The sequence below is a fragment of the Miniopterus natalensis genome, chromosome 11 (genome assembly GCF_054644295.1).
Source record: "Miniopterus natalensis isolate mMinNat1 chromosome 11, mMinNat1.hap1, whole genome shotgun sequence".
Classification (NCBI taxonomy): Eukaryota; Metazoa; Chordata; class Mammalia; order Chiroptera; family Miniopteridae; genus Miniopterus; species Miniopterus natalensis.
The window spans coordinates 6,922,152-6,938,017 of record NC_142091.1 but is presented as its reverse complement, the minus strand read 5'-3'; the positions used below and the strand labels follow the sequence as shown (position 1 = coordinate 6,938,017).

Below are 15,866 nucleotides of genomic sequence, written 5' to 3'. Positions count from 1 at the left end.
CTTTGCTAACATTTATTGCCTGTGACCGTGAGCAAATTATGGAAACTTTCTACGTTCCAGTTTCCTCATCTGTAACCTTGAGTAATTCTTCCTCCCGGGGAAGCCACGCAGTTTACACAAGGTCACATATAAAGCGTTTCCCATGGTCCGGGCACGTGCATAGCTCACCGGCACTGGCCTTTAAGGCTGAGAGGGAAATGGATAGTTTTTCTTGGGAAGGGGTGAAATGCATGCAGCTTCTTGCAGAGGCTGAAAGGAAGTGGTGGACAGTGTAAAATGTTTTGTGTGGAAGTTCTGACAATTGGGAAGGGGGTCCTGGAAGCCGCTCCCTTCCGGACCACAGCCAAGCAGACCCCTGGAGCGCTGCCACCTGCTTCCCTGGACCTGGGGTGCGTCTAGGGGGTTCTCCTAAGTGCGGAAGCGATCTGCATTCCCTTCTAAAAGCAGCCTGCTCCTTCCCCGAAAAGCCACACGTGTGTGGTTTTGAATCCTTCCCGCCCCCCCCCCCCCCAGCCGGGTGGGTGGAGCAAGCCCAAGCTCGGGGCCTGAGTGTCTGGTACACTGCTTTGTCCCAGCCTGTGTCCTGAGGAGGCGGCTGAGGACAGCTTGTCACGTCCCCTCTCATCTCCAACGATGCCTCTCCCCCTTTCACTCTGAGGAAATACCCAGTTCTGGGGAAGCGCTGATCCCATCGCCTTCAGAGAACTTGACTAATGTCACACCATTTGGGACCCGCTGACACTTTTGCCCCGGAGGCCTCCTTGTCAGATCAATAAAAGGTGTGGGGTGGTCACTGTCTCCTGAAGGTGAGTGTTGGAGATGGCTTCTTCCCCCGGGGAAAAGCCCGAGGCAGGTTGGATGAAGACTGGCCAAGAGGTGAACAGCAAGTCAGAGGATGGGGCACCCAGCCCCGGGAAAGCCCAGCAGCAGGGGGGGAGTCAGCGTGGGGCCCTGGCTGCGGGCTTCTGCCTCCCTACGCGCAGGCCTGTGGCTGGGCCTCCGCTGCCCCGGGCCTGCCCCACACAGCCGGCCTGTGGGGACACGAGGCTCTTCCCACAGCGGCGGGACGCAGCCAGCCTTCTCGGGAAGCTGAACTGAAGTCCCCCGCAGAAGGCCCGGCTGGTTGAGTGGAGTGACCCCTTCGGGGCCTTCCCAGGCCGGGGGGTGCGCTTCTGCACTTGCATGAGCTCACGGAGCTTCCTCTCAGGGAGGCGGGAAGCGGACTCGGCGGCTGGAGAGGAAATTCCGGGAACTGTTTCCCCAGCTCTGCAAATGGCTGGGCTCAGCCCGCCCCGTCTGCCCCGATCTCAGCCCCTCCCACCCCGTGCCCGCTCGCTGGCAGGATGCACACAGTCTCGGGAGGGGTCACCCCAGAGCCCGTGCTCCACCACCGCGGGGAAGTTTCGGAGCCCCACCTATGCCAGGCAGAGGACTCTGTGACCTGTGCCTACCTGGGGCAGCACCCTGATAACCCAGCAGGGCCCGAGCAGCTGGTGCTGATTTTATCAGCCCCGACCCAGAGGACTCGCAGTGGTGGGAGGCGTGACTCATCCACTTCCTGTCATGAGCATGAGTTTGGGGGTTCAAGGTGAATCCACAATTTAAAACTTAATGTGTTTTTATTAATGACCCACGGCACCTTTCCTCACTAAAAACTGATCTTAACTTCACCCAGCTCCCCTAAACATCAAAAAGGGTAGGAAGACCCAGCAAACGCTGATGAGGAAGGGTTGAGTCTGGGGATCTGAGTGTTTTTAACAGGCAAACGTGGTGTGAGTCGGGGAGGAGGAGTGTGCAGAGAACTGGCTGAAGGCCTTCCTGTAGTCAGCGTTGCATTTCCTAAGAAACACACTGTTAAGCACCTAGCATGTGCCAGGCATGGGGCACAGCCCTGGGTCCAGACTGGTGAGCAAAAGAGGTACAGGTTCATGGAGGGCACCATCTGGTTATGAAGATAAACAGCAAGCTAATAGGCCAACAAATATATTATTACAATTAGTATTCCACAAAAGAAACTAAAATTCCACACAAATGATGGAGGCGGGAGGCAGTGTTAAAGAGAAAACCACGGGTCCCAAATGGCACGCTGATAAAGCCCAGGTACCAAACCTCGATCTCATTGCTGTTTCAGCCAGTCTGGAATTTCCTGGTCAGGCACCAGTAAGGCAATGTCATGTGGGTCCTCTCCAAGCCCCATAGAATGAAGAGACAATCTGCATGATAAGAACCTTGCCATTTCCTTCCCTCCAAAAGCAGATGATCTGGTCTGAAATGTAATCCTTTCTTTTCTTCCGTTAATAGCTCCCTTGCCCTACCCTTGCCCTACCCTTCTTCCAGAAAAACTTTTCATGATGCACAACAGCTCAGACCAATTGCTAGATGGGGCGCTGCCTGATTTATGAATCACTTAATAAAGCCAACTAGTTCTTCAAATTTACTCAGTTGAATTTTGTTCTTTAACAGCAGAGAAATTGAGTGCATTAACTTAATGATTTGTCGTCAGTTGGGGATGCCATACGACAGGCTTAAACAACAGGCATTTATTTCCCACAGATCTGGAGGCTGGGCAGTGCAAGACCCAAATGCAGATGATTCAGTTCTTGGTGAGGGCTCTCTCCCTGGTTTGCAGATGATCCCCTTCTCCCTTTGTCTTCACAAGGCAGAGGGATGGATTTAAGAAAAGGAGAGGGAGAGGGAGAAAATGAGAGCCAGCAAGAGGGAGACAGCTGGTCTCTCTTTTCTCATAAAGGCACTAATCCCATCAGTGGGGCCCCACCCTTATGACCGTATTTAACCCTGATCACTTTCTAAGACCTTCAAATTAAGGGCTATGGTGGGGATTCAGATGTGAAAGCTTTTGTGCCCACAATGACTCACTTAATGGGTGATCCCACACCCTGGGTGTGGGAATTAGGACACAAGGAGAAGACCACCAAGTGTCTCCTCCCCCCCCCCCCCCCCCAGCCAATATGCAGTTAGAATACTCACCCAATGCTCTCTGCCTTGAAGAAAGCAGGCTACCATCCCTCTGCTCTTTGAGTGACAGGAGCCATGCACTTGCTTGGCACCTCTTGCAGAGCAGCCAAGAGCCTCAGTGGTGTCAGGTTGTTCCTTAGACAATCGCAGCCGATCATGAGGTTCACCTGAGGGTTTCAGTAAATCCCTCTGTCTGTAGAGGTGGTAAGCTCTGGAGTTGGCATGGGTATGAGTGCCTAGTGCAGACTGGTATATGATGGGCAAAGGCCTGGGTATAGGGTGCCACACTTGTATACCTCTACCTGCACGGGGAAAGGGGCTGATAGAGGCTAAGGCCTGATAATGACCCTAGAGAGAACAGAAATATACTTCAGGACCTTGCTACCTGGTCACCCCAGTCCTGGCAGTGTTCCTTGCCCTCCACATCCCCACACTCTAATCTACCTACCCCCAAGGCAGTTCCTCAAAGTATCACCTGCCGCGGAATCACCTGGGAGTGCTTGTCTCCGTAAGCTTCTCCCGTAGGCCCAGGAGTTCTGAATGCTTGTTCCTAGGGGCTTGCTTAGTAAGCAGTTCTAAGCTCCTCGTTGCAGCTGACTCCCATGCACACTCAGGTTTGAGAATCTCTCCTTCAGACAATGACTTGATGGTGTGCCATCTGTTCCATTGAAATCCTGCCGCCCCCATCTGGGGTCACCCTGTCCATACCTTCACATGCCATTCAGATGCTGATGGCTTTCAAACATCCCAGCAGGACTTCTCCCTCAACTCACCTACCTCCTCAGCTACCTCCATTTGGATGTCTTGCTTCCCACATACCCGTTTGTCCCCCAGGCTTCCCATCCTGAGTAAATGGTGCCACCAATCACCCAGTTGTTCAGAAAAAACACCCGGAGTCATCCCTTCACACCCCACATTTGATCCACCAATCAGCTCTACCTTCCAAATGTATGGTTAATCCAACCACTTGTCACCACCCCACACTGTCATTCCAGTCTAATTGGTTCTCATGTCCCACAGGGACTACTGTTCATTCGTTACTGCCCCTCTGCTTCCACCTCCCCTTCCTTAGTCTAATAGAGTGTGATTTCCGCTGTATGCCTTGTCTAGGACTAAATCAGAGTGATCTTTATAAACAGAGCTCAGGTCATATTATTTATCAGCTGAAAGCCCCTCCTTTGTTCTTGGTCCAAACAAAAGGTAAAATCCAGATGTGTTTCTCTCCGCTGACTCCTGACACGCCTCCTGCATTCTCCCTCTTGGCCACTCTGCTTCAAGCCTATTTCTGCCTCAGGTCATTGACTTTGTTCTTCCTGGGTCTTCTTCTGAATCTCTGCCTCATTTTATTTCAACGTTTTCTCGGGTGGAGCCTCCTTGGAGAGGTCTTTGCTGGCCACCCTATCCAAGTACGCTCCCCATCTCTGCTCCATCCCTCCCAACTCAGCTTTCGCCTTCAGAGCACTAATCACTATCTGAATTATATAATCTATTTATGTGTGTATTTGCTCACATAAATAGATTATAATTGTTTGTTTCTCCCAATAAAATAGAAGGCTTATGAAGGCAGGGCTGTATCTCTTTTGTTCACTTGTGCATTCCCACAACTTAGAGCATATAGTAGACACTCAGTTTGGATTTGTTGAATGAATGAGTGAGCAAGTAAGTAAATGAAGATAGACTTACAGAATAAGGTGGGACATGCTGTCTTAGCCAAGATTGCTCCTCCAGGAGCAGAACCTGACTCCGGGACTCTTTGCAGGTGGTTTATTTGGAAGGTGATCACAGGGAGTGAGGGTGGGGGAGAAGGAGAGAAAGAAGCCAAACTGGGCCTTGGTCCCATCAGCATGCCCCATGGAGCACATAGAGGCCACTTCCAAGTGCTCTGGGGACCACTTCCAATGGTCCCCTGAGCACTAGGAGGAGAAACCTGTCCATCAGCTCCTGAGTCCTGGCGGCTGAGGCTTCCCTGGAGGTGCTGACTCCCCTGCGCGCTCAGGCTGCGGTGCACGGGGGGAGGCGGGCAGAGAGTAGGCACTGTGCGGCGGGCACTGCGGCCAGGGCTCGGCAGCACTGAGTCAGCTGGAGCCCACTTGGAACTGGCTGGAGTCAGAAGTGGGGCTGAGGGGACGTGGGGCGCAGGGCCTTCTGCTGCATGTGTCGAGACTAAAATGTGCACAGGAGTCCACAAGGTGCAGACAAGGGGCATTGGGACAGCTAAGGTGTTAAACGCAAATGTGTTTGGACTGAAATGAAAGGAATAAAATATGTGATTTATTAAATTATGCTAAGTGGGGTTGGAGACTCTCCCCCAAATTGAAAGATTATAAGGTTCGGGCCTGCGATTCAAACATGGGGCCGAGAGAGCAGAGGTGGAGCAGACAGAGCACCCTGCAGCACAGTGCGGGGGGAGGGAGGCAGGACACCCACACCGAGGGGGCGTCTCGTCTGCTCGCCCGAATGGACTTCTGTGCAGGTCGCTGGTCTGGAGATGCCCAAGAGCAGGCAGGAAGGGGCGAGAGATGCAAGGAGCAGAGAGGATGCCGGCAGCTGGGCTCAGCCGGCTCGGTCTCTCTTTTCCCTGACATAAGCCTCTGCGCTAGTTCTGGGCCTCGGTCTTCTCATCTACCAAATGGAGAGAGTCATCTTCGATCTGACCCTCACTGCCCTGGGCACGTTGCTGCTGTTGAATGGACTGCAGTCGGTGCTCAATTCCCTGTGAGCTCTTGGCAGAAAGCCTCTCAATTTACCTCTGTCTCCTTCACACCCAACCCACGTCTAACACAGTATAGGCTGTTTAATAAATGTTTTATGAACAAATGAATGCACAAAAGAATAGATTTCCTCACAAAGAAAAGCATGTAAAAGAGTTTGAAGGAGAATAATACCCAAACATGAGATGGCAATGGTGGTAATGGTGGCCTGAGGCTCAGTGGGTACCTGCGAGAGGTTAGACTAAGCTGAACAGAAAGCAGCTGTACATACGTTTAATTTTATATTTTATTTTCAGGCTTGCCATCTTCTAAGCTTTGTCATATTACACCGTGAGGATTGCCTCCCCTGTTATTTTCGTCCTGTAGCTCTTAGGTGTCGTAGGGACTCAGGGCTGCAGACCAAACAGGAAGCCCTGGCCCGGAGGCAAGAGAGGACCGTGAGAATATTCAGCAGGCAGCTGGTCAGTCCTTCAGCAAACATCCGCTGAGCCCCCCACGGCTGGCCCTCTGGGAACACAGAGGTCCCTCTCCTCAGCTCACCTGGGCAGCACACACAGGTGGCTCTGCCTGCCTGTCCCCACCCCTGCCCCCTGGCATGTGGAACTGAAATCACCCATGCTCTGAAATGGCCTGGTCGCTGGAGGGCCCTCAGCGTCCCCACTCTCACAGCAGACATACAGCGAGGCACCTGGCCCACCAACCCCTGGGGCTGAAATGGAAGGGGAGGCCGCTGACATTTTCGACACGTCTCTCCCAACAGCTCCCTGCTTGTATATGAGAAGCTTCACCGGGCTGTAGGGAAGGGAGGGGACCCCATGGCTCTGCAGGTAAGAATCCGGGACCCAGAGCCTGCACAGCCTGGGCCTCGCCCCACCTGTTGTTTTGTCGGCCTGCTGCTACTCTGGGCAGAAAGTTTTCACTTCTGGTCCCTAAGTATGAGAATTCACCAGGCCACTGGCTTCCTGTTTTGTACCAGATCTTAACTATCACTGTTTTTATCACTAAGTAGTTTTAAAACCATGGTAACGATACTCCCATCAGCTCCCCCCTTTGGTTCTCAGACCGTTGGGGCAGAGAGGGCCATCATAGGGGCTGGGCCCTCCCGGGCCACGGGCATGAGCGAGGACATCAGGGCTAAAAGGGGACCTCACCTGCCCAGCCTCTTTATGTTCTGACCATCCCTTAGATTAACTCTTAAACAGAAAGTCAGTGTGTGAGCTCCGTCTCCAGAGCTGTGCCTCACGTGAGCACCGGCATGAACACGGTTCAGGATGAAAAAAGAAAATCAATTGCTGTGGTTTCCAGAGCACCCAGGATCGGACCAGGGACAAAGCAGAGCCCAAGCTTCCTTGAAGAGACTGAGGAATCCTTCAACATCATTTCCTGAAAAGTCCCTGGCTGTGGCCAGAGCTGTACAAGGCACCACAGATATCTCAGAAAAGGTTTGCTGCTGACGCTCTCCTGCAAGGAGTAGCCATCAAGCAGGAGAGAGCAAGGCTCATCTCAGGAGGGACTGAGTCCCCCTTGGCGCCTGGCACAGTTCCTGGCGTATGGTGGGAGTTGCATGAATGAATGAATACATGGACCACCATTAATTATAGGGGCGCCGGAGAGCATTTGTAATTAAAAGGCAGCAAGTCTGAAAGAAGGTGCCCTGGAGAAGTGGACGTGGGGCCACTGTGAGGAATGGACAGGATTTGATGATTTGGAGACAAAGTGGGTATTAGAAATGAAAGGAAGGATGAGGGTTGGGTCAGTGAGCAGCTCAGAGCTGAGGGCAGGGCCTGGGGAGCCTGCACTTGTGAGAAGCCTCTGTTGCTACACCCGGGTGCCTGGGCCCAGGAGCTCAGGGAAGCCACCAACATGGACAGAGGCTGGATAACTGAGCAGCAGGGATTAGAAAGAACTTGCCTTCTCGCCTGACCTCAAGCAGGTCATGTCACAGAGCCCCAAGCCTGTGCCCTCACCTGTGATCCTGTTCCCTCACCTGCAAGGCCGTGCGGATGAGGCCCTGCCCAGCACTAACATGTGCTCAGCAAGCTTCAGTGTTTGCCTTCCCAGTAAAGAAGGGTTTGGTTGGCAATGGTCCAGTCTTGGATGCTGGCCGGATAACTGCAAGGCCAAAGAAAGGCTGAGTAATTGCAGGATCCTACACCATTGGGGTCTGAAGGAAATGTAGCAGGCACCTTTCAACTGCTACCTTCTAAGTTACAAAGTTTTAACTACCCTTTGTACTGGCATGTTCTGTTTATTGAACGCCTACTATATGCCAGGTCCTATGCTAAACACTGAGAATACAGAGATTTTTTAAAAACTAGATAAAACTTTTTTCCTCCTTCAGGTAAGCGAGAGGCTCCCTTGGAGTAGCCCAATCCTTTAATTTCTAGATGCTGAAATATATGCCCAGGGCAGTGCGGTGACTAGTCCAGGGCCACACAGCATGGCAGAGCCAGTCAAGTCCAGACGCTGTTCTACGGTATCCAATCCTCACCCCACAGAGCCCTGAGGTCAGGCTGCACCTGCGAGGCTTCGACTCTGCCCAGGCCCAGTGCAGTCAGCGGCTGGCTGCGCAGCCTGACACACAGCGTGCCATCTCTCTGACCCTCAGTCTCCCCATATGTAAAATGGGGCCGAGAATAATCCCCATGTCACAAGGCTGCCACAGACTCCAGATGTGGTGACATGCATGAAAATGTGCTGTGTCTATAGAGGTGCCCTGTGCAGTGGTTTCTGCTTTTCCTCAGACCACCTGGGCATCGTTCTCTGGGAAGGCAGCCTCTGTGACCACACTGGGGTTTCTTCTCTACTCAGCAGGCATTTATTGAGCACCTCTTATGTGCTCCACTTCGAGCAATTACTAAAGCCTCTGGGACAGACCCTGCCTGCCCAGGGCTCGGCCTGGCTGGGGTGCAGTGCAAGTGGAGGAAACACGGCGACTACAGTTAGGATCAAAATGAGCAGAATCCAGCCTGGAGTCCTTGGAGAGCCATGGGGAAGGTGGGACTCAAGCCAACCGTGGGGGCTCAATGTGTTGGGGGGATGGGGGATGGCAGGCATTCCAGGCAAGAGAGCAGGCCTAGCAAAGGCACCGAAGAGGAACAGGGTGGCAGAGGGACTGGAACTGGCCAGCCCACAGCACTGCCGGCTCTCACGACTACTGCTTGGCTCCTGGGGCCAGTGGCATGAACAGAGCAGGAGGTTCTGCAGAGGCCCTGGCAAGGCCATGGGTCCGACTGCCGAGACGGTGCCCAGCCCAACCACACCTGTAGCCCGATTTCCAGGCATCAGCTCCCTGATCATCCCTGAATGAGCTGGAATGGGCCTCAACAGAAGCCTGTAAAATCCTAGGGTGGGGCCTGGGGCTGAAGGGTGAAGAAAGCCAGCAGGACTGTGGAAGTCAGGAGAATGAGGTGGGGGCGGGGGGACAGGGAACACGTCAGGGGACCCTAAAAGAGGAAGCAGCCCAGTCTCAGTTCCGCTCCCAAGGGTGGGAAATACCCTCCATCTTCCCAGCCCTCAGCAGCTGTCCCTGTCTCTTTACCTGAAGTCACCAACCCTGGGGCAGGACCACGGGGGCCCTGAGCCCTCAGTCCACGTTCACATTTCCCCAAGGCTGAGTCCTGGGCACTCCCAGGAGCCTGGAGCAGCCCTACATGGGTCCAGGCTCTGGGTCCTGCTGAGCAGGGCGTAGTGAGTGTTCACTGAAGCTGGACACTCCGTGGTTAAGGAATGGGACCCAGCCCTCGGCTGAAATCCCAGGAAGGATGCCAAAGCCAGCTATCTCTCCTCTCCTCTCCCACTGGGCCTTCAAGGAAGGGAGGGATCCAAAGCCAATGGGGCTCTGCTCCACCCCCACCTACTCAGGGATAGAAGAGCTGGGGCCCAGTTGAAGCCTCCAAACCCAGAGATTGGGTTGAGTCGGGGCCTGGCGACGAGAGGAGAATGGCCCCCAGACCCTGGCCGGAAGCAAGGGGGTAGCAGCTAAGTCACTTCTCCTTTCTTCCTTGCTATACAATCTTCTAGAAACCAAAGCAAGAAAGAAACCAGGCCTCAGGAAAGAGAGAACAGGAAGACAAATATAATGACTTCTCCCCTCCTCGCCCAGCCCTGTCCTAGGCTCCTGCATCTTACTGGCCTTTTCTTGGGACATGGGCAGGAGGCCAGTGGCTAGAAGTTCTAACCACAGGTGGCCTTGCTCTGCTCACAGCTGCCCAGGAACTCAGTTTCCCTGGATTGAACAACTCTGCATAAGAAGGAACCAGCTAAGATGTCAGCCCAGTGGACTGACAAGGCCCACAAGAAGTTGACTCACAGGGCAAGTGCTCTGCTGCCCACCAAGCTGCACTTGGTCCTTGATTTCCCTTGTGCATCATCTGGATTTTATGTCTAGCCTGGGTTCCTCTCCCCGCTTCCACCATTTCTGGTCTAACTTCCCCATCTCAGGGCAGGCCGTGCACAGGAAATGCAGACACAGGAGACAGAGCTCTCCCCACCCCCATGCCCACCCTTGCAGGAGTCTAAAAACAGGAACATGTTCGGGATTGTTCTCAGCATGACCCTCAAGATTTGGGGGGAGGCACTGAGGCTGGTCAGCAGCAGGGACAACAGAGCCAGGTGGTGGACAATGTCTGGAATCACCTCCACTCCCATATGACTTTGCCTACTGAAAGTAGGACTGGTTTTCCAGCCCCTGGTGTCAGCCCTGCAAAGGGAAGTGATCAGGGACACCCAGGTAGAGCTCCCCTCTGGAGTCTCCAGGCCCTGCCCACACTGGGCTGAGCTCAGAGGGCTTTGCTTTCCAGGACACTTAGAGCTCTTCCCACAGGCTCCCAGGCCTCCCGGGAACCGGTCCTTCCTCCGTAGGGAGTGGCTGCCTCTTTTACTTCTGTAAGAAAGCCTCTGCTACTCTGTCAGACTGTCCCCAGACTCTGCTGGATCTCTCATCCCACAGGTGGGTGGTGTGCCCAGAGACGACGTCGTTGTCCACAACAAGGGGCCAGGCCAGGCCTTGAAGACCAAGGGAGATGAAGGCAGTCCAGGGGAGCCCGGGAGGGGCAGGTGCTGAGCCAGGAGCCTCCCTCTGCAGAGAAGAAAAGGGAATGACAAAGAGAAGCTTGGCAAGGATTGCTCTGTCTGTACCATCATATTTGGCTCAGTTTCTCCTGAGCAAGAGACAGTGACAGAGGGAGGGGCACCTGCAAAAGGTGAGTGTGGTGTTCTTTGGGGAGAAGATGAGAGCGAAACTGAGGGTTCTTGAGGGACTGCTGGAGAGAGAAGGTGTTTGGACTGGGAAGGAGCAACTGGGATGTGGAGAAGGGATGGGCTTGAAGGCACGGCGAGGGAAGGTGCCACCAAAGGGTCAGCTGGCCGTAAAGCTGGCCCGTGGCCCCTGAGCTTAGGAAGTTCAGAAATGAAGTTCTAGAATGATGCTCCTTGGAGCGGGTCGCCATCTGGAACCCTAATCTTAGAACAAAAGGTTGAGACTTAAAGCTCTATTCTAGAAGCTTCCATCTGATTAGAAACAGTCTGGCTCAGTTGGCTGAGCATCGTCCCAGGCACCAGGAGGTCACTGGCTTGATTCCCCGTCAGGGCACACGCCCAGGTTGGGGCTCGATCCCCAGCAGGGGACGTGCAGGAGGCAGCCGGTCAATGTTTCTCTCTCATTTATATTTCTATCTCTTTCTCCCTCTCCCTTCCTCTCTCTGGAATCAATAAAAACATACTAAAAAAAAAAAAAAAAAAAAAAAGAAGTAGAACCTCCCCAGGAAAGAAAGGCAGGACATGAATTAGGTGGATGAGTGCAAAAGAAACAGCCAGTGCTGGCAGGAGGTGGGGGCGGCATGACCCCAAGCCGTGTCTGAGATCATCTCCTGCAGCACCCACGCCCCAGAAGGCGAGCATGAATGAAACGATCTCGTTGGGTTCCAAGCAGTCCTCGGTGCTAGGCTTGGGTGCCTGGGCTGTCTGGGAGCCTTACTGGGATATCAGACTCACCCAGGAGCTCACCAACCTTCCACTCACCTCCCGTGGGCTCCAGAAGGCTGAAGCTTCCCCCATCAGACTAGCCTATTGGAGAACTTCATGTAGCCACCATGTGGACTGCTGATGTGGCCACTGATGGTAAAGGGCGGACCCATCTCCAGCTCCCTCAAGTTCCTGAGAAAGAAGACCCAATTATGCTATCGGGGTAGAGAACCCAGCTTGTCTCTGGACCAGAACATGGGAAGAACTTCCTGGCAGTGACTCACGGACTCACTTCCAGAATAGGAGCTACCCCATCTCTCAGAATCAGAGGAGGAGCAGCGGCCCTGTGGCAGAGATGTCCAGGTGACCTACCCCAGGAGGATTTCCTGACTCCTGCTCCCTGAATCCCAATTGTCTTCATTCGCTCCTCTCTTTCAACACCATATTATGCCTGAGATTATATTATTTGCAATCAGGCCTAGACAGTGAAATGCCTGAAGATAGAGACTGTGCTTAATTATCTTAGTACCCATAGAAACTAATACCACACTACCTGCCACAATAGATCCTTCCTGAATAAGTGATGAGTAGATGAATGAGTGAGTGAATGAGTGAATGAATGGCCCCTGCCTGGGGGTGAATGTTAAGAGGATCACTGTCATCAGGGTCTTACTCGATCTTGTGACCTTGTCCATGCTCAAGCTTTTATTCACGGACCTTTCTCAATGGGCCCTGGCGCCTTCCTGTTCTCTTGTTTGTCTGGGGGTAGGGAGGAGACAGGGAAAGGAAGCAGCAAGTTTTGGCTCCACATTTGATTCTTTCTCAAGCATACTAACCTCCCACTCCCACCTCACCCAGATCTGCCCTGAATCTACTCACCGGATTTGGTACAAGTTGAAGACAAAATTAGGCCCTAGGAAGACAATCCAAAAAGAGAGTGTTAGTATGCCCAGGGAAAGCTGCCCTTCAGCCCTCTAGGAGCATCTGGTGCTCCCTCACCCCTGTCTGGGAGGAGCGGAGTGGCTGGTCTGGGCCTTGGGATGCTGCCGGAGGATCCCAAGTTCCTGCAGTTTCTGCTTCCTGCCCCCTCCCCCATCTTCCAGACTAAATCACCAACTTTTGGGGGGCAGACCCTGCCACTGGGAATCCCTCTACTAAGGGTACTGATTACCCTGGGAAGGAAGCAGCCCTAGCTTGGAGCCTAAAGAAACAGACCTTTGCTGAGTCCAGACCCCACCACTTTCCAACACTGACTTTAGCCTCAAATGGAGACTAAGAATTTCACCCTTGCATGGAATTTTAAAGAAGATCATATTAGGAAAATGTGCATTGGCACATAGTAGGTGTTCAACAAACATTCATGGAAGCTGTTGAAGTTAACTGCCAATCTGGGAAGTGTTCACTGCCGCTCGGCATCCAGCATGCCCTCCAGCCCTCCTGGTCCCATGGGAAATGCAGGTGTGTGTCCGAGTTGGGAGACCACACCAAATTCTCTGAGACTCCCAGGGAAGCTGAAGCTGAAGCAAGCCTAGGAGGCCCACGAGCAGGGGAAGAGGTGTGCAAGGAGCCACATGGGGGCACCTGGAACTTGGCCTGTCTAGCCTGTTGCCTATGGCCTCAGGCCCACACAGGCCTCGGGGATGGACTGCTGTGGGCTCTGAGAGACAGGGGAAACTGGCTGCTTGCTGGGGTGAGAGGAGCCCCCACTCCTTTGATAAAGGCCCCAGCACCCCACCCCCACCACCTCAAGTGAGCAGCCACCCACTCAAGTCTTCAACCACGGCAACCACCACAGGAAACAGGTTTGCATGACTCCATGCTGAAAAGTCTGCAGCCCCACCCAATCCCAGCTGCTGCCGGAGAGGAGGGTGGTAGAGGGGAGCTGCCCAGTCCAGTGCTCACTCACCCTCCCAGCAGTACCCACGCTGGTACCACTTGGCTAGGCTGTAGCCCAGGATGGACACAAGCAGCAGCGAGAGCCCCACGCCGAGGATCAGGCCCAGGGTGCCGATGGAGTCCTCCCCTGCAAAGAGACACGGCACCCTTCGCCCGGCTGCCCGAGCAGCCTCACGGCCCTGCACCAACTGGCCCATGCCATTTCCACTGTCAGATCCTCTCTCCATACTGCCAGCAAATGACTCTCTCCTAAGAATCGTGACCTGAGCTCGCTAATTTGGCTAAGCCATTCTAAGATGTGAATGCCAGGTACCTGATTTTTTAGAGTTAGCTTGTTTATCCAAAGCTCTCGTCCTCAGACAGTAGAAATAGCTGGGAGCTGAGGGGCCTTCCCAAAGCCGCAGGCCTTCCACTCGCTGGAAAAGGCGCTGCTGGGGGAGGGTCCAGGAGGTCTCCCCTCAGCACCCAGCCCGCTGGTCAGGAAGGGCAGCCTGGAGGCCCGAGGGCAGCAACCTGGGCATCCTGGGTGCCCTCCCCACAGAGCCCCAGAGCCCAGCGGCTCTGCTTGCTGCTCACACTCACCTTCTTCCCTTTTTGTGGTAAGAGCTTCTAGCTAAATTTGTATTTTATTTGTAAAGCCAAACCAAAGAGACAGAGAGGAGGACGGGCGGGAGGGTGTTCGGCGAAATGCAGTGGGCTTGAAGCAGCAGCAGGGCGGGAAGCCAGTTTTAAAGGAAAGGCTGGCATGGGTGTGCCATGGAGACCAAGCACCCCCCTCAGGCAGGGGAGGGCGAGAGTGCCAGCCCGCTCCAGCAGGCCATGGTCCTGGGGGGCTCCCGGGCTTGCCGAGAGCCCAGGAGGCGCAGAAGGCTTGCATCAGAACTCAGGTCCACCATTTGCAAAATGTGGGACCCGAGCAAGTCCCTTTCCCTCGCCAGACTTCAATGAGCTCTCACGGAAAATAAGCACAGCAATAAATAAACAGAGTCGGCATGGCGGGCGGTGGAGACGCCATACACGGAGCTCCTAGGAGGGGACTGGCACCACTGAACGCTTGATAGGCGTTAATGACATCGCTGCTGTTAATATATTATCAGATGGTGCAGCTGCAGTTTTAAAATATTTTACAACCCCCTGCAAAGCCTTTCTCTCTCCCTCGCCCCTTCCCCGCTTCCCATTAACGAGCCAGATTAGTCTACACAGCAAAGAAAAGGTGACATCAAAATGCAGCGGGAAGAGGTCTCTCCTTGGTTTAGATTTCAAAAGCCTGACCCTGGAGAAAGGGGGAAGGTTCTCTGCACAGACAAGTAAGCAAAGCAAGCCCCCCTCCTGGCCGCCCTGGGAAACAGCCCCAGCCTGGGGAGGGGAGGGAGAAAGATCGAGGAAGAAACAGCTCTTGGAGAACATGGAAAAGATGCCAATGGGTCGCAGAGAGAAAGCCCTCATCCCCCAATCCAAAGCCGATCCCCGGGAAGCAGCAGGATTCCCAGAGAGAGCTGTGGGGTCCGAGAGCTGGCCTGAGCCCCGAAAGACAAGAGCCGGCAGGAAAAGCTGCGTGGAGCCCCGTGGAGACAGCCTCAGACAGCCTTGAAGAGTGGCTGTGCCCCGTCACGCACGAGAGCAACCGAATGGTTTTTGTGTCCCCAAAGAAGCAGGAAAGTAACAGAGAGGCCCTCCAGACCTGGAGTGGTCACACAGCTGGGGTCCAGGCACACGGCCGCCCAGGTGATGGCCATCGCCGGGGCTGCACCATGGGCACCAGTGTGAGAAGATGGCATCAGGGATCAGGCACCACTCCCCCACTCCTTAAGTCCCCAAGAAGAGTGGGGGAGCAGGGATCCCCAAAGTCACTAATGGTATCTTCTCTGTGCCCAACATGGTTCTAGACACTTGTATTACGGCAACAAATAAACTACAAAAACCCCTTCCCCATGGAGATATATTCCAGTGGAGGGAGACAGACAAGAGCAAAATAAATTAAATAGTATATTGGAAGGTGACACATGCTAGGGAGAAAGAAATAAAGCAGAGAGAGAGAGACAGGAAGCCTGGTGGGGATGAGGGTACAGTTTTAAATAAAGCAGTCAGGGGAGGCCTCGTGAAGAGTGTGACCGAGGAGGGAAAGGCCCTGAAGGAGGGGAGAGAAAGAGCACACCACGGGGACAGCTACAGCAAGATGTTCCAGGCGGGGAGCAGCAGGTACAGCTGAGGCAGGAGCGTGCCAAAGGTTCCGAAAGCACCGGGAGCCCTGAGTGCTGAGAAGGGCAGGGTGAGGCCAGCAGCCAGCGAGGGGGGCAGGTACCAGCGAGGGGGCAGGTG

General features: G+C 54.0%; 1 protein-coding gene across 1 annotated transcript; it reads right to left on the bottom strand.

The window, feature by feature from the left end:
- Window positions 1-11,743: 11,743 nt before the first annotated feature.
- On the bottom strand, window positions 11,744-13,774 carry SMIM35 (small integral membrane protein 35). The gene is made up of 3 exons (XM_087822135.1): window positions 13,558-13,774; window positions 12,531-12,564; window positions 11,744-11,843 (listed from the first exon to the last, which is right to left on the bottom strand). Exons 1-3 carry the CDS (start codon window positions 13,772-13,774, stop codon window positions 11,744-11,746), a joined length of 351 nt encoding a protein of 116 aa, XP_087678261.1.
- Window positions 13,775-15,866: the final 2,092 nt, after the last annotated feature.